This window comes from Alnus glutinosa, chromosome 8 (genome assembly GCF_958979055.1).
Source record: "Alnus glutinosa chromosome 8, dhAlnGlut1.1, whole genome shotgun sequence".
Classification (NCBI taxonomy): Eukaryota; Viridiplantae; Streptophyta; class Magnoliopsida; order Fagales; family Betulaceae; genus Alnus; species Alnus glutinosa.
The window spans coordinates 2283183-2303375 of NC_084893.1; the positions used below are offsets into that span (position 1 = coordinate 2283183).

The 20193-nt window shown below is 40.2% G+C and overlaps 2 protein-coding genes and 1 pseudogene across 2 annotated transcripts; 2 read left to right on the forward strand and 1 right to left on the reverse strand.

Moving 5' to 3' along the window:
• Positions 1–1520: 1520 nt before the first annotated feature.
• Positions 1521–5836, reverse strand: LOC133875616 (26S proteasome non-ATPase regulatory subunit 6). The gene is made up of 8 exons (XM_062313799.1): positions 5585–5836; positions 5376–5490; positions 3371–3461; positions 3130–3275; positions 2808–3027; positions 2584–2692; positions 2178–2346; positions 1521–2057 (listed from the first exon to the last, which is right to left on the reverse strand). Exons 1-8 carry the CDS (start codon positions 5718–5720, stop codon positions 1883–1885), a joined length of 1161 nt encoding a protein of 386 aa, XP_062169783.1. The 5' UTR covers positions 5721–5836; the 3' UTR covers positions 1521–1882.
• A 4609-nt stretch (positions 5837–10445) lies between these two features.
• On the forward strand, positions 10446–19605 carry LOC133875715 (probable ubiquitin-like-specific protease 2A). Its single transcript, XM_062313925.1, has 7 exons — positions 10446–10647; positions 18176–18371; positions 18459–18626; positions 18760–18891; positions 18963–19044; positions 19145–19255; positions 19349–19605. The coding sequence occupies exons 1-7, from the start codon at positions 10581–10583 to the stop codon at positions 19427–19429; spliced, it is 837 nt and encodes a 278-aa protein (XP_062169909.1). The 5' UTR covers positions 10446–10580; the 3' UTR covers positions 19430–19605.
• LOC133874631 (U-box domain-containing protein 11-like) lies at positions 13867–15031 on the forward strand (annotated as a pseudogene).
• Positions 19606–20193: the final 588 nt, after the last annotated feature.

Genomic DNA, 20193 nt, shown 5'->3' on the forward strand with positions numbered 1-20193 from the left:
TTAAATACACTGTTGCCATAGACGAAATCAGGGCCCCTTGGAGTCATGGGTTTTTGTATGAAAATGAGCCCATAGTAAGCACATGAAAGCTGGCCCTTTGGAATTATTTACAGGGGGAGAGGGAAGAAAAGTCTATTGATGTGTTTTGTGGTGTTGGAAAATGGTGTCCAGAGAAAGTCAACTTAAATAAAATAATAAGAATTAATTATAAGATTTTTTGTAGTATAACACCTAACAATACTTTCCAGAATGATGGGTTCAAGATAATTCGTTGTTAAAAATTTCATTTTGGTCGAATAAATTTTTGCTGAGCAGTAGAGTTATCAGATACTAATCTCCTCATTTCTATTATCCAAAAAACTTAAAAATGATCAGATCATAAATCCTTCCTTTTTTTTTTCTTTTTTTTTTTTCTTTTTAGGACAGAAGTAGAGGATGATAGTGAGTTAGCATTTAATTTTGAAATTTTGGCTATATATATATATATATATATATATATATATATATATATATATATATATATATATATATATATATATATATATATATATATATTTTGTTTGTTTTGAGATGAGGAGTATAACTGTTAGTTAGTTAGCTAGCGTATCTCTCTTGAACATCTAAGCTAGGTGCCGTAATGAACAATAGGCTAGTGCAGTTATTTAGTAGGTAAGAAATGGGCACAAATTAAAGAAAGCATTAAGGCAATGATGATATTCATAAGCCAATAAGGCATCAAACTGTTCACGCCGAAAGTGGCGTTCAAAGCTGGCTTGTTTGGTTCTTAGCAGTTAGCACTTCTATAATAAGAGATGAGTGTGGTGAGAGCATTCCTAATAACTTCATCAAATTTTACTCATTAAAATAGTTAAAAATCACTTTTCTCTATTCTGGTGAGCCACTTTTTTAAAATTCTCTCAGCAGCCTTACCATTTTAACTATTTACTAACACTATTCCATTTAAGTTATTACACGCCAATGATAGGATTTTTGGAATATCAAAATTCTCCTTGAGCCAGATTCATATTATAGTCTAATGCTAGTGATTGATAAAATGAAAGGTTTCTAAGTTAACAAGATTATAATGGAGATATTATTGAAGACCCGTCTTACAATGGTGTGGAATCTAAGCTTAGTTACATCAGGGCTCAGTAATCAGATTAGTTTTAGGGAAAATAACTTTTTTATTTCAAGTAAAATGAAAATAATTCATATTATAATATAAGTTAAATTTCACACACACATATAGAGAGAGAGAAATGTTAAAACTCTTTCTGAATGACATGAATTTAATAAAATAAAAATTATCTTAAAAGGTGATCTACGAAATGTAATTTTTTAAGCAAAAAAAAATTAAATTCACGTCATCCAGAAAAGACACCATAAGGAAGCTAAAATGAACTCTAATATATATATATATATAAAATACTATAAAATACTTAAATTGGCATCCGCATACACGCCAGCGGAAGCTGTATATGTAGCTTCAGGACAAGAGACTAAAAGCAGCACCACGAAAGGAAATGAATCTTCACTCACTGTCACTGCAATGAGATTTTCATCACGAAGCTTCAAAAATCTAATCAGTTGGCTTAGACAAAATAAGTCCTACAGTCACACCTCATTCATCATCAAATTTTTCAGTGGACAATTTTATGTCTTGGGGGCCACGGACAGAAAAAAAAAGAATGAGCGAAACAAACAGAAAACTGACATCTGAAATCAGTACGTTCAATGCCTTGATAAATTCAGAAAACAGATGGACTATGCTAAGTTAATATCAGATTTATCAAATAGAAAGGCATCCAACAAGACTTCCTTGTGCTCTGTGTATTCATTCCACTGAAATATGCAGATTCTTGCGCCATTCCAATTTATAACTTCACAGATCGATCACACGAGACAGCTTCTGGATCCTGTTTAATAGGAAGTCCCCTTGCTTGATAGTTGCTTGGTAAAGAGCATTCTTTGCATCTGGACGATTAGTCTCAAGAACACCTGCGACTTTATCAATCTTACAATGAAGTTTCCCAGCCGCAATAAAACGCGAGAGCTCCCTATAGTAGAAAATGGGTGGATTAGAAACTCAATTAAATACACCAGTCTCAAAAGAAAATCAGAAACTCCTTTGAATCAGGACTCTTAACATATAGCATCGATGAAATTTACACACTTACAGATCAATAAACTCCACTGTAACTCCGAATGCCTTGGCCATTGCTTCAATTGTGACACTCTTGTAGGATTCCAAAAACTGGGAATAAACCACAGTTCTGACCTCCCTCATATAATACCGGAAGTGCGGATGCAAATAGCGGTCCAATTTTATTTGCTCCGTCAGGCCAGCTGAAAATAAAATTCAAAAACATAAACTTTGAGGTACAAAGAATCAGACAAGATACGAATAAACAGACAGGTACAGATAGGAGTAGCTCTTATCCCATATCACATAATTTTTATAAAGCCCTAATGAGTATCACAAGAAAGCAGACCATGCAGACAAATCGAAAAAAAACTTATATTTCTTAACATATTCAATTATTATGTTAAAAAGATCAAGGAAAATATTAGATCTCCACTTACCAAATGCCACGAAAAATGATTTATATTGGCAATCATATAAAGAGTTCAAAAACTCTGAAAGATGAGGAATTTTTCCAATCACTGTCAGGATCTCCGGAGCATCCACCACCTAACAAGGATCAATTCATAATTAATAAAATTAATAGCACAGAACTGGGTCGGGAAAATAGAAATAAAATAAAATAAATGACATAAGTTGCCTGCATTGAGAAAACCTAAAATACCTTTTGCTTCAGGGAAACTCTATCCAAGGATATAATGCTTGTGAGAACAGTGTAGAATATGAAGGTGTCATAAGGAAAAAGTTCATAAGTTGTGAAGGTTGAAATAGAATCCAAAAATAGATCCGCTGCCTTCTTGAAGTTTCGAGTGGACAGGCAGTACAAGCCTTCATACACCTTCAAACGGTTCTTCCTTTCCCAATCTCCTCCCTCTTCAAACAAGCTGACACCATTATGCAAACAGTTATAATTCAATGACTCATGTGCCCAACTTTCAAGAAGAGAACCACAGAATATTGTTGACAAATTTCATATCATTACTTACTTCTTTGCTTTATCAATGCTTTTGGAAATTAGATCAAAATCCATGTAGAAAAATCCCAGCTGCAGTGTATAGAACACCAAGTCCATCTTTTGGCCAACTGCAACTGTTTTGCTTTCTGTCACCTTTAGTTGTTCCAATGCTTTCTCCTGGGTTTCATGGAGGAATAAGTTGAGAGTGCAAATTAAATACCACTGTAAGCAGACAATACTTTCGAGAGTAATAAGTTATGATACTTACGTACCTTGTCACCAATTCGAATGAAAAACAAGGATTTTGCCAAATGAGCTTCTCGAACTTCACTTTCACCTAAGTTTTCTTCAGCATCAGCTATCCTGAACAAAGTCCAACCAGATAGAATCGCTCAAGTGAAAAAATGAATTGATTAACTAGACCCCAATAAAGACTTTAGATCCCAATAGGTACTCAAAATTCCATCAAACCAATAGACCAACTGATTGTGTTATTAAAGTGGTATTGTTAGACATAGTTCCAGAAATACAAATTCCTTACTCATCCGGAAGATCCACAACCAGCTGCTATAAAGAATACTATCTATTATCTTAGACCTGGTATTGCCACTCAGATCAATCAGGATTTTATCTGAGTCAGCATTAAGTGAACTCTCAGCCATATTATTAAGGTTCAGACCAAGCCTGATCAACTCAACCGAATTCAAATACAAACTTTAGATCTTGTTACACTATTCTCACAAAAGAAGAATATCAGTCACAAAAATTAATGAGATTGGTTTCTTACTTGTAAAAAAAATAAAAATAAAAATATCAGCCTCTGCACAAGACTCTTTAGCTGCTAAATCCCCTTATACCTTTTTGCACATGTAAACCCATTTGAAATCATCCAACAACTAGATCATCAAGTACCCATCACAAGCCTACGCCCATTAATCTCTCAGCATGAACATTCCACTGACTTTTCTTTTTTCCTTTCTAAGAATTAAATCTAGGAGGCAAGGAGCTCCCTATAATCACTTATAAAGCCCGTCTCACCTAGTAAGGAACCAATATGGGACTTTGCACCCATAAGTGTCTATATAATTCATCCACTCTTTATGGACTACTCATTTTCCCAATGTGGGACTAAAACATGCCTTCCCCAAAGAAACTCCAGCACCATTCTGAGCTATCAGAGCTACAATCCATAGAGTCATCTTCAGATAATTTGCAAGAACTACCTCTGAATAGCTTGTTTAGAGCCACAATTCACCATAAAATTTTGCATATTCTTCCACAATAGAATCACAACTAGCTTTAATGTCACCACTAACACCATGATTGGAAATATTCCTCTTATCAAAATCAGAAATCTGGCCTTCCTCCACAGAACAACTCTCATTATTCCCAGCACCATTCTCCATCTTAGAATCTAGTGAAATAAATTTCCCACTGATCCACTTCCTCCACCACTACTTCCACCCCTACCACGACCTCATTCTCTACCTCGACCTTTTTTTGCCATGGATCACCGCAAGAATAAGGAAGAAAAAAAAAATAACTATCACTACAATCCAACCAATAACAATCGGCTTTCAATGAAAGCCCCCAAAACTCGTCAAAACTATCTAGATTCTAACAATCTCAGAAAAAGAACCAGTAGGAAATGACAGAAACTATTCCGAATCTGAACCCCGGCCAATCTCCGTTCAAAATCCAATGAAGAAACACAAAGGTTCCCAAGAATCTCCAGGAAAGACTATATGCGCATGTTAGCGCCCAAAGCATCCCACACTAGAGAGAAGTTTTTTAAGAAACTTGCCGTATGAGTTTCTATTGAGTATTGTTGGAATTTTTGGGTTTTTCTCTGCTTGGTTAATGAGAAAATGCAGGAAATTTGAAGAGAAAAGAGAGGGGCGTTTGCGATTGTAAGTTTTGGATTGTGTGGAATCTTGCATCCCACAATTTTCATATTACCTTATTGCGATAACATACTAGTCAAAAGCAAAACCCTTAATCAAGGTACCCTTAAACCCCCAATGTCCATACATAGGGTGAACAAAAGCAATGCGTTTGGTTGCTAAATGCGTGAGACTAAGAGCCACTAGGGACCTAAATCTCAAAGTTCACATACGATTTCGGATCCAAAAGCACCCCAAATATAACATTTTCCCTACGTCAAGTCTAATTCTTAACATAAGACCCAAAATATCAAAAAATTAATTTATTTTCCCAAATTACGTGAAATTCAAACATCTAAAAAAATAAATAAAATAAAATCAAACACAAACTCACTTTTCGTCGAGCTTCTTAATCTCGTCGTCATTCTTTGTGCGCATCGCGTCCATAACGCCCTGATCTCTCTCCAACACCGAATCGGCGATTAGGTCTTCATACAACACAGCCATATCTACACCACACAAACAAAAACAACAACAAAACCGTTTTGTGAGACGGAATCGGAGGCCTAACTTGGAAAATCTCGGTGGGGATCGGAGACTCACCGTCAGCTTTGACGACGGCGAAGACCTCCTCTTTGAGGCGGACCTTCTCGATGTCCTGCACGTCGGGGTGCCTCAGAAGGAAGAGCTTGTGGGCGAGCACGAGGTGGAGCTCCTGAGTCCCTTCCTGACCTTCCATGGCGAATCGACTCGGTTCGGACTCAATGAGTTGGGATGCTATCCGGGTTTGACTTCTGTGCTTTGCTTAAGCGAGGAGGCACTTACCGCACTGCGAAACAGAGTGGCCAAATTAGCGTGGTGTGTTTTATGGGGAAAGAGGTGGGATCGCATGCTTCTCAGTCGTAACTTGCTACGTGTTTCCATGTTCTACGTTTTTCCTTTAGAAAAATTAAATATTACATTGCCTTGTATTAATAAATTTGAAAAAAGTTTTTCGCTAAAATTTTTTTAATTTAATCTATTAGATTCACATCTATTCTTATCCATTATCATGTATAATTTTTGCATATATTTTAAATAATATTAACAAATCACATGCATTTTAAAAAAATATATCAGACTTGTATATTCTCTTTCTCTCCGCTTATGCCACAATATCCTCTCTCTCTCCCTCCACTAGTGGTGGCGCGTGCAGGCGTGTCCCGCTAGCTTCCATCCTTAGATCGTCATTTCTTCCTTAATTTTCTTTCTCTGTTTAGGTAGACAAGTTTTGTCCCCGTTTTGTTTCTTCTTGTTCGTACTATGTGATGCGGCTTTTCATAGCTTAACGTTTCGAGGCTTGTCATGGAGCGTAGATTTGTCGTGGAAGCTAAAGAGTTCCTTTTTTTCGGTGAAGTCAGGTTTTTCAGTTTTGCGTTTGGAGGAAAAAAGGAAGTCTTTTTTAGTGGTGGTGGTTTTGGGCTCACTGTGTTTCGCTTGTTTGGTGGACACGGTGAAGGAGGCGCTAAAGTCGCCGGGTATTATGGATTTTGTGAAGTCTTTTAGTGAGGAGTCAAAGCTGGTGATTGTTCAGATAGGGGGAAATCAGGCAGGTAGGCTTCTAAAGGTGTCCTCTTTCGCAGCTGGTGGTCGAAAAGGGTCTATTTGGCTCTCGAAGGGTCGAGATGGACGAGGTTGGAGGCGATTTGCGGGTGAGCTGAGTAATATGGTGGCGGTCCTAGAGTCACCGTATGGGTCGTTGGTGTGTTGTGGCAACTTCGGATCGGAAGAAGATGCAGCTTTCTTCCTGTGGGTTTCTTTCCGGGTTAGAACCGATAAGGGTGTGGCTTCATCTTACACGGAGGTGGTGTGTGGGATAGCTGCTTTCTCTGCTGAGGTCGCGGCTATGTCAAGACTGAAGGCGGAGATGTGCGAGTTGGATATGTTGCCGATGTCACGGTTCAAAGACAAAGAGGATTTGAGAGTGGCGGTGGACTGTTTTGATATTGAGGTGAAGACTTCGGGGTTGATGGAGAAGAAATCGACGATCCAGAGCTATGGTGGTGGAAAGAGCAGGACATTAAAGCTGGATAGCCCTAGTTTCTGGAAGGTTATTCTCGAGGTCCTCAGGTCAGAGCTCCTCAAATCAGACCTGGACCTGGTTGCTTCGTTTGTGGCCCAGCTTTTTGGGCTAGGACAGAAGCCCAAACGGTCCTCATGTGTTAAATGTACTCGGGTTGGGTTTAAACCCATTTGGAAGAAGAAGAGAGGGTCGGTTTTAGTGGGACGTGGCTTCACTTCTGCAGGTGTGGAGTCCGATCCGGGTTCGGATATGGGTTCAGATTCGATGTCGGGTATTTGTTCAAATATGGTTTTGGATCCGAGTCCAGTTCTTGGCACCGATTCTTCTCATTTTCCTCTTCCAGTCTCTCCTATGGCTTCCTTAGAGGCTGGTCGGAAGCAATTTTATGATAATATATCAGTGCTTTTTCCCTAGGTTCATGACCATGTGGACTTATGGCTTGGGTCGGAAACTTCTACCTTGGGTCCTCAAGTTCCCCTTGTGATGGGCTCGCCGAAAGGGAGGATTCTTCCTTCCTCATCCTTGGAATAACCCAAGTCCAAGCCTCTGATTCAGTACAAGCGTAAAGGGAGGAAGTCGAAGTCGGTGGTGGGTCAAGGAAAGCACGGAGATGTGGGTTTTCTCAAGTGGGGGTTTCTAGAGTCGAGCTTGTCCTCTATTTCACAGGCAGAACGTGGTTTCTCAGGCAGGGGTTATTCAAATCAAGCTCGCACTCTCAATTATGTGGGTGGCCTCCAGGCTATCTCTCCTTTGGAGTTGTCTTTGGTGTGCTCTTCGGTTTTCGAGGATAAGGGGGATAAAACTGTGGCTTTCCTCTATGCCCTTGATGAGGATCATAGGCGGTGGGATATGATTGAGGATTGTGAGCTTTAGGGGCTTAGGGTTGGGTTGTTTTATGGGCTGTTCCTTGTCGGGTTGGTGGTGAGGTTGTTGCTTCTTGTATACTCCATGTGTACTAAGGGCATCTTACTTTGTTTTTTTAATAAAATTACAATTACTTATAAAAAAAAAAAAGATAAATATCAATTTAATTGATTTAAATTTTTTTAAAAAAAATATTTAAACTCAATTTTGAGAAAAAATTTATCAAACAAATTTTTGTATATTTAAATTTGGATTGGTTTTAAGTATTATTTTAAATAAAGGAAATAAAAAATATCAATATCCAATAATCATAACTTTTTTATTATAATCTCTACAACTTGATTTTAAGTTGAAGCAAATTAACGCTTAATCAATATAAGTGGTGAAAAAGTGATATATTTATATATAGTACCCAAAATGAATCGCATGGGATGATATGGTATGGTATGGTATGGTATGGTATGATGTGTCGTTTATGAATACATACAAAACACATATTATTAGCGATTGAATACGTGTGACATTTTTTAGTATTATATAGTAAAAATTGGAAGAAAAAAAAAAAGTACAATGAATTTAGGGGAAAGCACACTTTACCCCCTGCAGTATTCAATTATTTTGTGTTTTGGAGTTTAATGTTCAAAAATCGGCAATAGACTCCCTCAATCTATCAAACTTTGGCAGATCGTACCTTCCATCCATGTTGTATGTCACTTTGGACGGAAACGAAGTCACGTGCAACCTTTTAAGGCTGCATAGAACCATTATGCTCCTCCTCCATTCAGATAAATATTCCTCTGAATCAATGGATTGGAAATGCTTGCTCGCATTCGCGTTGATCGGCGTCATTATCGCTGGCGTTGGAGTGCAGTCCCTGTTTGTCGACATTCTTTCTGTTAAAGAGTTTCCCAGAGATCTACCACTCCGCCTTTTTTCCCGCTGATTTTGATTTGATTTGCTCGCACCCAAAGTTCGAACCCCAAAGCGCGGCTATAGCTGGAGCGGGCATTTCGTCCCCATTGAAACCAACCCATCATCCACCCCCATCGTTTTTCAGCACTAGAGAATTATAAGGTTCTTTCATTTTCGGAATTCAAAACAACCACAAGCTCATCTTGTTCTTGAAAACTCTTCGAATTGCTCATAATCGGAGTTTGCAATCTCATGCCTAAATCTCAGGCTTCGGCCACGTCTCCATTGTTGTCTCCACCGGCTTCGGGTCCTGTGAAACCTGTGGCGCTAACTCCATCAAAGCCGGTTGCACCAACTCCAATGGCTAAACCTCTTGCGTCGTCGCCTCTTGCTGCTACTCTATTGAGCTCACCACCGACTCCAGTTCTGGTCAACTCTACGCCTCTACTTGCTTCAGATCTACGCCGTCGGTTACCTCCACCACCATTTAATCGGTATCGTCCGATTCCTCACCGGAAACTTCCCGCCCGTCGTCCGATCCAACTGGATTGCTATGAGGCTTGTTGATTCAGAGGAATATTTCTCTGAATGGAGGAGGGGCAAAATGGTCTCGATGCAGCCTTAAAAGGTCACGCGCATTGCACATGACTTCGTTTCCGTCCAAAGAGACGGACAACATGGACGAAATGTACGATTTCCCAAAGTTAGATAGATTGTGGGGGTCTATTGCCGATTTTTGAACATTGGATGCAAAAGCGCAAATGGCAAGATACTTTTAGGGGTAAAGTGTATTTTTCCTTAAGAGACATTATATAATTTAATTTAATAATATTTTTAAACATCACATCAATTGAGAAGAACACAAGAAATATGAGTATTCATCTTAGCATTAATGGAGTAGAGTTGTACATGTATGAATAAAAAAAGGTAAAACTACAAAAAAAAAAAAAAAAAAAAAAACCTTACAAACTACTAGTCGTTGTTAAAGTAATCATCTGAACTACCAACCTTTGTACTATGACCCCTAAAACTATCAAAGAGTACTAAAAAGATCAATTTTGTCGAAATAGTCTAATAATACAATTGCCACGTGTTATATATATATATATATATATATATATATATTTATTTTTTAAATAGTTAAAACAATTTAAAAATTTAAAAATTAAAATATTTTTTAAAAAAATAATAAAGAATATGGGAGTGGTTCGGCCACCCCCAATGACCAAACACTATTATTATTTATTATTTTGTTGTCTTTTTGGCCCTTGGGGTTGGCCGAACCACTCCCAAGGGCCATGAGCCACCCTCAAATCGGCCTTAGGGGCGGCTCTTCCACCCCATTGGCCAAACCGGCCACCCCATATTTTTTTTTTAGTTTTGTTTTTAATTTTTTTAATATTTATTTGATTTTTAAATTTAAATTTTATCATGTTTTAATTGAAAATATTATACATGGCAAAGGTACTATAAAAATATTTCGACAAAAGGGGCATAGGTATTATAGAGATATTTTTGGCAAAAGTGGTATTTTTTGTAATCTTTGATAGTTTGGAGGGTTACGGTGCTAGTATTGATAATACAAGGGATAGAAACCATCGGTAGTTTGAGGGGCCTTTACGTAGTTTTTCCATAAAAAAAAAATGGCCTTGCAATTAGGTTTTCAAAGCCATTTTTGACGGTCCAAGATTCTTCCTAACGGTCACACGTGCACCGAATCACTTCTACGGCGAAACTCTCTCACTAGGACTCGAACTATCGATGAGGAAGGAAAAGAGAAAGCTCGTCCGGGAGATTATCTCAATCGATGGCGATACTTGCACTTCTGGTAAATCATTCTCCGCCGTTTATTACTTTGCCTTTTTGTTCTTAATATATTATATCCATATGTTCTTAGGTAATTGTTTGGTTTATGAGAAAACGTTAGAAAGTTCTAAAAATGAAAACATTTTGGGGAAATTACCTTTTCCCATGAACTACCCATTACTATCAATATGCCACATTGCCCTCACGGACTGACACCCTTACCAAAAGAGTGCATTGAACTACCATTTACACACCAAAATCCCTATTCCGTTAGGAAATCTCGTTAAATCGGACAAATATTATATTTTTAAACGTTAAATTTTGTTTAAAGATAAAAATGCCCTTAAACAACAATTTAATAAAAAATATTAAACCTCTAGGGTGGCTCATGGCCACCCCAAACCTGGAGATGGCTGCGCGGCCACCCCAACTTCCTAAACCCGAGGGGTGGCGCATGGCCACCCCCAGGTCTCGGGGTGGCAGTTATGGGGTTGGCCGCAAGCCACCCCAGAGGTTGCTGGCACCACCTCTGGGGTGGCTTGCAGACCACCCCCTCCCCACCAGCAGCCACCCCCTTTCTTTTCCTTTTTCCTTTGCCTTTTTTTTTTTTGTTTGGTATTTGTTTGTTTAATTTTGAGGGTATCATATGTAAATTTTGATTTTAAGTTAGGGTATTTGAGTCTTTTTCACAAATTTGACTGGCGGAAGCGGGGTTTTGGTATGTAAATAGTAGTTCAATGCTCTTTTTTGGTGAGAGTGTCAGTTCGTGGTAGCATATTGACAATGAGCGGTAGTTCATGGTGGGAAAAGGTAACTACCCCAAACATTTTTTATTTGTAATTAACCAAACGAAGTTTTAGCTTTTAATGTTAAGTCTTTGGGGAAAATACAATTAATGTTAGCTTTTATGAGTGTCCTCTCCCCAGTGGTGGCGCGTGTAGGCGCGTCCCGCTAGTCTTCAGCCTCAGATATGTCCCTTCCTCCTTTCTTTCTCTCTAACTTGTAAAGGAGTGCTAAGTAAAGAGTGGTTCTGCACTCCTAGAGTTTGTTGGATCTGATCAGCTTGCGTCTCTTGGACTTCAGTCATGTGAGCGCCGCGTGGCTGCTGCGAACCCCCTCGGGGGTTGTCCTGTGCGGTTGGGTATGGAGAACCGATTCTTTGTGGAGGCGAAATATTTCACCTTCTCTGTGGTGAAAGGGTTTGTTGAGTTGAGGGTGGTGGAAAAGAGGAATGGGTTCTCGGGGTGGGTTTTGCTGGGCGAGCATTGCGTAGCTTGGTTGTTGTTGATGGTGGAAGAGGTGCTGCGAGATCGTGGTTCCGAGTTGTTCGTGAAATCTTTTAGGGAGGGTTTGAAGGTGACCATCATTCGGTTAGGTGGTAATAGCTCCGGCCGGTTCTTGGAGGTGGCGGTTTACGATGTGGGTGGCCGGAGAGGAATGGTAGTGTTCCCTGAAGGCCGTGGCGGGCGGGGGTGGGGTCGTGTTTCTGGGGAATTGAGCAAAGTGTTGGTTTTTTTTGGTTCCACGATGGTGTCGTCATCCTCTGGTGGCGCTCCGGTGGGGAAGAAATTGAGTAAGGTCGCGGGCGTTTTGTCGTTCACTGAGGTGGTACGCTCGCAGGCTCCTGTCGTAGTTGACGGGCCTTAGGTTCAGTCGGTGCCTGTGGTCTGGTGTGAGATGGAGAAGCTTATTCCGATGGGTCGGGAGCAGGAGATGATCCGGCAGGCGGTTGACTGCTACGCAATGGAGTGTTTTTCTTCTGATCCTCTGGGTAAAGACCCTCTTGTTGGTGGCTCCAAGATTCAAGGTTCCTGTGGGTGCAGTCTGGCGTGTTCCATGCAGAGGGCTGCAGTGGGTGAAAGTGACGCTTCAGTGGGTTTCGTGTCCAGAAGAGGTAGTTTGGCATGCTTGAAGAAGTGTGATGGTGACGCCTCAAAGGAGTTTGGGGTTCTCAGGAAGCTCCTTGGTCCTTTTGAAGCGTGACTTGGTTGGGCTTGTGAGCATAGGCTTTTTTTGGGCTTGCACTCCTCTGTTGGGCTGAAGTGGAGAATGGGCAGATTTGGGCTGGGTCGGTTGCTTAAGAGTGGTTATGGGTTGGGCTGGAGGTGTTTTAGGGATAGGTCCAGTAGAGTGTGCTGTAGGTCTAAGAAGTCTTCCATGTCAGGTTTTGATCAAGTACGCGGCTCCAACGCATTTTCTATGGGTCTGAGAGCGAGTCTGGGTTCGTCCTTGGGCCCAGTTGCTTTGGCGGGCGTCGTTGCTTCTCCGGCGCCGTTTGCTTCAGGCTGTTTGTCAGGTGAGTGCTCGGTGTCTGCTGTGCACTCTCCTTCTACTTTGAAGGTCTCATCTTCGGCGACTTTTGTGGAGGTGATTGCCGCTGCTCCGGAGTAGTCAGCCGTGGGTTGCATCCCGACGCTTTCTATAGCTAAGCTGCCTTTGGCATCCTTGGTGAGATTTGCTCTGGTTGAGGGTCCTTTGTTATCGTCTTCGTCTGAGGTTTATTGCGATTTGCTGGCTCCTTCTCCAACGCTAGATGGGTTTGGTCCAGTCCCCTACGTTTGCTTATCAGAAGCGGCAGCCCTTGGTGAAAGGCTGCGTTTTTCTCTCCCTGTGATGTCGGAGTCTGGAGCGCCTATTTACCCGTCGAAATCCAAGTTTGTGCTTAAATACTCCCTGAAGAATAAGGTTAGCAAATTAGATAAGCTTCTGCTTGGGGAGGCTCTTGAGACTTTCGGTGTTTCCAAGGCTTCTTCCTTGCCGTCATTTGGGGTTGCTACCAAGCCTTTATTAGATCCAACAAAGGATGGGTTAGTGTCTACACCTGCTCAAGACAAGGGTTGTCAGCCTTTTCTTCAGCGTGGCTTTCTTCTCCCAAGGGGCACGGCCCCTTCTCCTTTAGAAGTGGGCGAGTCTCCCGGGGCAGCCTTTGTTGATGATTCTTTGTGGGGAGGTGGTCTTGAAAAGCTTGGTGGTCCTCCCTGGGTAGCAATTGATCTTAACCTCTGTTTTCAAACTTTGGTGGTCTCACACGATGGGAATGAGAAGGCCTTTTTAGACTTCATGGCTCTAATTGATGCGGAGCATCGTCTAGAGGTTCCAGTCTCCACTCCTAAGTTTAAAAGGTGTCGTGAAGTGAAGAACCTAGAGTGCACAATTAATTATGATGCCAGGGGTTTTGGTTCTTGCAGGGGCAAGGTGCCCCGGCAAGAAGGTCTCTGATGTGATGTTTTAGTCTTGGGTTTTGTGGGCTGGTTTTGTAGGGGCCTTTGGGTTTCCTCCTGTTTTTGGGTTTTTCGGGTGTTTTTCTTCCCTCCCCTCGCTCTCCTGTTTTGGTTTCCTCTTTGTATACTTCTTGTATGCTTAGGGGTGCCTTTTACGCTTTTTATAAAATTCTCTACTTATCAAAAAAAAAAAAGTTCAACCACTTTTTCAATTTTGTTTCAAATGTTTAAAACTTTGAATCGTGCCCCAATGAAATTTTCAAATTTGTCAATGTGGCCAACCCGTTAGTAATTTCCGTCTGCTCTGACGGCAAGGGCCTCACGTGCTCCGTACGTGATTTTTTCCATGCATGCTTCTCCATTTTATTCTCAATTAGACACGGTCAATTACCGAATTGAGGCCATGGAGACGGGAAGGGGGGCGAATTACACATACATGGGGTGGAACTTTAGTGATCTGAGTATCAACGACGACTCCTCAACTTTTAGCGACTGTAACAGCAACAAATCTAGTGAGTTTCAGACGACTTCTTTGGAGAGCCCGCGACTCCTCATCTCTTGCGCGGCGGACTAGGACAAGCTGATCCGCCAACTCGTCTTAGACCTAGAGTCCTGTTCGACGAGGAGCAAAAGCAAGCGGCCATAGAGATCAGACTCCTTGCCAAGAACAAGCCGGGAAATAGGCTCAAAATTGCCAAAGCCGGTGCGGTGAAACCGTTGATTTCGTTGGTCTCTTCTGCTGATTCTCAGCTCCAAGAAAATGACGTCACCATGATTTTGAATCTCTCGCTGTGCAACGAGAACAAGGAGCACATATCTGCGCCTAGAGCGATTAAGCCTCTGGTTCGAGCCCTCAAGGCGGGGACATGGATGACCAAAGAAAACGTAGCGTATGCTTTGCTCCAGCTCTTGCAATTAGAGGAGAACAAGATTGCAATCGGACGGTCGGGAGTGACTCTGCTGCTGGTGAACCTTTTGGAGACCAGAGGTTTTTGCGGGAAAAAGGATGCGTCAACAACAATCAAGGCCGTCCAGGTCTGAAATATTTGAAGGTCAATTCGGTAATTGACCGCGTCTAACTGAGGGTAAAATGAAGAAGCCCGCATGAAAAAAAATCACATGCGGAGCACGTGAGGCCCTTTCCTTTGACGAAAATCACTAATAGATTGGCCACATTGACAAATTTAGAACTTCGTTGGGGTACATTGCAAAGTTTTAAACATTGGAGGCAAAATTGAAAAAATGGTCAAACTTTGGTGGGGTTATTTGTATTTTCTCCTAATTCTTTTAATGGTGAAGGATAATTGGCGCATTTGCAAAATGTTTGTATTATTGCTCAAACATTCCAATTTGATGGTGGTCTAGTGATTTGGTTTGTATTTTTCTTTTCACTGGATTGGGGTTTGAGTTGTTTTAGTTGAGTTTGCTTGCAAATTAAGAGTGACCTTGGCCCCCACGATTTTGCAGGCCAAATGCGCAATTATGCGCTTTTTTTAAACCAATCGCGGAAATTGTCTTGTTTGGGAGTTTATTTGAAAAAAATGACAGTTTGAAAATGTGAAAAAACTCATGTTTCAAACCAGTGATTTTTTAAAGCCTGAACAATGATTTTACCAAACGGTTAACTCATTTTTCATTAGCTGCGTTTTGAAGTTGCTATTTTTTCAAACTGTTAAACTTAACGGATACTCAGTAAATTTAGAGAATAAAGATATGAGTGAGTTTTGGTGTTGGTGGAAATTAATAACCACTTTGTGATCGGGGTACTATTTGTTTCTTTATAATTTGTATTTGGGTTAAATACAATTCATCCCCCAAAGCTGTCACCTGCTTTCAATTTGGCTACCAAAGTTTAAAAATTTGCAATGTGCCCTCACAAAGTTTTCAGAATTTTCAATGTCGCCATTCCGTCTGCCTTATCTGTCAAACCAGACGGAATTTGCATCACGTGTGTGTCACGTGACTTTTTTTTAATGCAAATTTGTCTATTTTACACTCACTCCAAAATATCGTCGTTTTCCATGTCAACTTCTCAATTTTACCCTTCACAAATGTTGTCGTTTTCCATGCCTGCCTTGCTGGATTTTCACGCGTAACCCATCTTCTTGTTTTCAAATGTGAATTTCGCACACTCAAAGCTTTTCTTGCAATACCCAGTTCATGAATTGGGACCGCTCGTGGGGTTTTTCGCTTTAGGTGAAGTCGGTGATTCAGAAATGAGAGCAGGGCTGAGCACGATCCAGCAAACCCTAACGCCGGAGGCGACGAACGTGCTGAACCACTCGATTGCCAAGGCAGGTCGACGCAACCACGGCCATACGAAGCCGCTCCATGTGGCGGCCAGATCAGACCCATTGTCGCCGATCTCAGCCGATGAGGTTTTGGAACAAGTGGTTGAGGTTTTGGATTTGGTGCTTAGCAAAGTCGAAGACCTCAAAGCAACCGACGTGGTCTGGTTTGCCGGCGTTGTTTCGTTGTCGTCGGCGTGGTCTGGGTTAGGGTTTAATTTTAGTTTCTTGCACTTTTTTTTTTTTTGGTTTTTATTTGGTTTTGTTTGTGAAGAAGATGGATCTTCTCGATCCGGGTTATGTGTATGTTGGAAATGAAATGAAATATTTTGTTGTTGAATATTTGTGTTTTGTGCAATTTTAATTTGAATCGTTGGCTTGAATTGGGTTTTCCCCAATTGATAATTTCTAATTTCCTACCTTGTATCCCCAAGGTATTTGAAAGAATGTCGCTTTGATGGTGTTGCGGTGTTCTGGTTAAAAAAGAAATTGTGTTGGTCAAATATTTTCTCTGTGAACTGGGTTTTTGTTATGGAGTTGAATTTGTGGATATGAATTGAAGTAGGGGTGGTGGAAAGCTTAATTATTCAGAGTGTTATGGTCTTAGAGTTGGGATGAAATTCTGGTTGTGATGCTGATGGTTCTGGTTTTAGAGTTTCCATAACCTTGAGGGTTTTGCTGAGGGTTGGGGTTCTTCCCCAATTGATAATTTCTATCTTAAATCCCTCAAGTTTGGTGGTGTTGCAGTGTTGTCAAAAAGAAATTGAAATGATAAAAGCCATTTTTGAGCTGCGAGAGATTAGAAGAATTACTGCGAGACCCGACCCGGACCCAGCTGAAGGTAGGGGATGATGATGGCTTTAAGGTCAATTCTGTAATTGACCAAGCCTAAATAAGGGTAAAATGGACAAATTTGCATAAAAAAGTCATGTGCCACGCACGTGATGCACATTCCGAAAAGGCTAACGGAATGACGACATTGAAATTTCTGAAAACTTTGTAAGGGCACATTGCAAATTTTTAAACTTTGGTAGCCAAATTGAAAATGGGCGACAACTTTGCGGGGGTGAATTGTATTTAACCCTTTGTATTTTTTCCAAGAGAAAATTGCATAAAATGGCAACCTTTGGCATGGTTTGATTTGGAATTTGTATTTGTAACTCTTGTGAAGTGCAAAAACTGATCTGATACCGTCAAATGCGACAATGGCTTGAACTGTACCTGATATCTGATATGGGCTGTGGGGATATCTGCCTTTCAGATGCTATGTTAAGTAAGGTAGGCTCAGCCACTTTCCATGGGACGACCAAAGTCCTATGTGTTTTATGGTTAAAAAGATAGAGAGTTTGACTTGGGATGATGATCATTTTACTACGGAATAAGGGGGCAAAGATAGTGGACTGTAATAATCTATGGACTTCAAGTACATTTAGTTTGAATATGTGTGATCACTAGTTCTTTTGAGTGGTATTGAAGGAAAAGTAGTTTGTTAATGTATCTTATGTGCAATTACATTGATTTGGAGAAATGCTTTCAGCGTAGTGTCAACAGTTAGTGTGCTTGCTCAATGTATGAATTACAGCATAAGAAAGTGGCATGCCTTGTCATTATATTGTAACTTTACGTTACAGGAGTGTATTTTCTGAGTATCTGGTGTGCATAAGGAAAAAAAAACACACACACACACACTGAACAAAGTTTTGAATTTTATTTTTATTTTTGTTTTTCCAAAACCTCTTTGTATCTATTGATACAGAATTCTTCTTAGCTTTTGTTCTTGTGAACTTTTCAAATGTTGTTCTTTGTGATGAGCCATTTAGGCTAGGCCTTTGTACACTGTGAGATACTGGGTTTTGGTCTTTTTTATCATTAGTGGAAGCTTTTAGTTGTAACTGAAGATGTATGTTTAGTCTCCACGGAACTTAGCTGGTGCTTTTGCGTTTTGGTCATACTTGTTGAAGATTTGTGTGGTGTGATGAATAATGAAGTTCTATGGAGGAGCTTGTTTCGCTCTGACAGTTTTTGGGTAATCAAATTTCAGAGAATGTTGTAGTGTCCTTGTCTGCTTGCGAAAGGACGCGTGAACAAGAAGCTGAAGATCTAAGGAGGAGCTTTGCATTAACAAGGACTTTATCTCCCATTCCTCGTGGTCAGCGATCAAAGAGGAGAGCTAACCTTAAGAATGCTATTTCTAAACAAAAAAAGATAGATAGTGGAGCTTTTGGATGTCACTTCGAGTGAGTCATAATCTTAATTAATCTGGTGTGGGAGCAATAGTCTCCATGTTTTTGCCTGTTTTCTGAATAAAATTGTTTGACGTGTAGGAATTTATGGGGAAGCTTTTCTGAAGATAAGAGGACCTCCTTTACGTACCTTGACTGCTTATGGTTTAACTTGTATAGGGGACAACCCCATAAAGCCAAGGTGCTAACATGGATTAAGAAGAAGCACATTTTTTCAAAGAAATATGTTTTGGTTCCTATTATTTGCTGGTTAGTACTTTCCATTAACTTGACCGCTAAACATTATTTTTCTTGCAAATGCATGGGATTTTTCTTTTGTTGTCTTGTTTCTTTGGCCTATAGATTGGATTGGATTTTATTGTTTGAAATGCCATTGCTTTAGGGGTCACTGGAGCCTCTTGATCTTCTGCCACTTTGGTGAGAGCTTGCAATCAAAAACCAGAACACCATGCATGTTATTGCTGGATTCGCTCGAAATGGGAAATCCAAGGCGGGTTGAACCAGATATAAGAAAGTATGCATCTAAACAAACCCTGCCTCCTTGTTTCAGTATAGTAGTTTATTGATTTTTTTGGTTTCTTTCAGATTTGTGTTGGACATTTATGAAGCAGAGGGCAGGCCTGAGGATAAGGACTTAATTTATCGAATTCCTCTGTTGGTGCCTAAGGTGACCACAATATATGCTCTTGATTGATGATTTCCACTTTAATGCTATTGTGTTTTCACTTGTATTTGCATCCTGGAAAAAAAAAAAAAAATCTGTTCAGGTTCCACAACAGACGAATGACGAGGAATGCGGCAGATTTGTTCTTTACTTTAGTAAATTGTTCGTGGAAGGCGCTCCGGAGGATTTTAGAATTGAGGATTATCCTTACTTTGTAAGTTTCCACTTGCTGTCATGTTTATTGAGTGAAGCACCTGAACATATATATTTAGTGATGGAACAAATACCTTTCTGTAATATGCTGCAGATGAACGAAAATTGGTTTAACCCTAATGGCTTGGAGAGCTTCTGCGAGAAACTTGGCATTGGAAAATTGAGGTTCTGCTAGCTGATTGTAGATACCATGATAGGTTTAGTTTTAGTGGTGCATGAGGAAATTGGCTTATTAATAGGATCCTTCCAGGTCAAGATTTTGTTTTGTTGTATCTGTGTACATAGCATCTCATCATTACTATGCAAATTAATTCACCACGTGACAATATATTCACCATTAGATTTGTAAAATCTAACATGAATGAATCTCTGTGTTTTATGTATCTTGGTCTGCGCGAAGTAGTACATATTAGGATGCCCTCATTGCAGATGTTCCCTAATAATAAAGAGCAAGACTTCAAACAGCAGGTAATTGGTTGTCAACAGTATGCTCATTGGAACGCACTTGGGGTTTCGACTATTAGCAAGGTGAGCAGTTCAAGATTCAGTTCTTAATGGCTCATCTGAATTTTCCTTTTCTCTGTTTTGGCCCACTCGTTTTTTTATGATTCAGTAGCCTGAATGGAATGAAAAATAAACTCGGAACCAAATTTTAGATCGATCTCTCCATGGACTAAGTTCCGATAAATAACCAAATTTGTTTGAAGGACTCGGCTTGTATCCAATATTCTTGTAACATGACGTCTCCTATTATTGAATTTGGACAGTCAATGCTGAAATACTATTTCTTCGTCGTCTTTCTCTTTCTATGTTAATAGAGATGTAAAACAGCATCGGGTTTAAGAGCCGTTTTCGAGCCTTTTCACTTTGCAACTCATCCTCATGACTATTACTTGAGGGAAAATGCTCTAATGGAGAGACCATGCTTGTGAATCTTGC

Excerpts from the sequence above, each read along its gene's own strand:
- LOC133875616 (XM_062313799.1), bottom strand. The coding sequence starts at position 5,720 with ATGGAAGGTCAGGAAGGGACTCAGGAGCTCCACCTCGTGCTCGCCCAC. Across the intron at positions 2,347-2,583 it reads ATCATTTTTCGTGGCATTTG|CTGGCCTGACGGAGCAAATA; the intron begins GTAAGTGGAGAT and ends TTTTATTTTCAG. Across the intron at positions 2,058-2,177 it reads ACAGTGGAGTTTATTGATCT|GGAGCTCTCGCGTTTTATTG; the intron begins GTAAGTGTGTAA and ends TTTCTACTATAG.
- LOC133875715 (XM_062313925.1), top strand. The coding sequence starts at position 10,581 with ATGAGGAAGGAAAAGAGAAAGCTCGTCCGGGAGATTATCTCAATCGAT. Across the intron at positions 18,372-18,458 it reads GCTTTTGGATGTCACTTCGA|GAATTTATGGGGAAGCTTTT; the intron begins GTGAGTCATAAT and ends TTTGACGTGTAG. Across the intron at positions 18,892-18,962 it reads GTTGAACCAGATATAAGAAA|ATTTGTGTTGGACATTTATG; the intron begins GTATGCATCTAA and ends GGTTTCTTTCAG.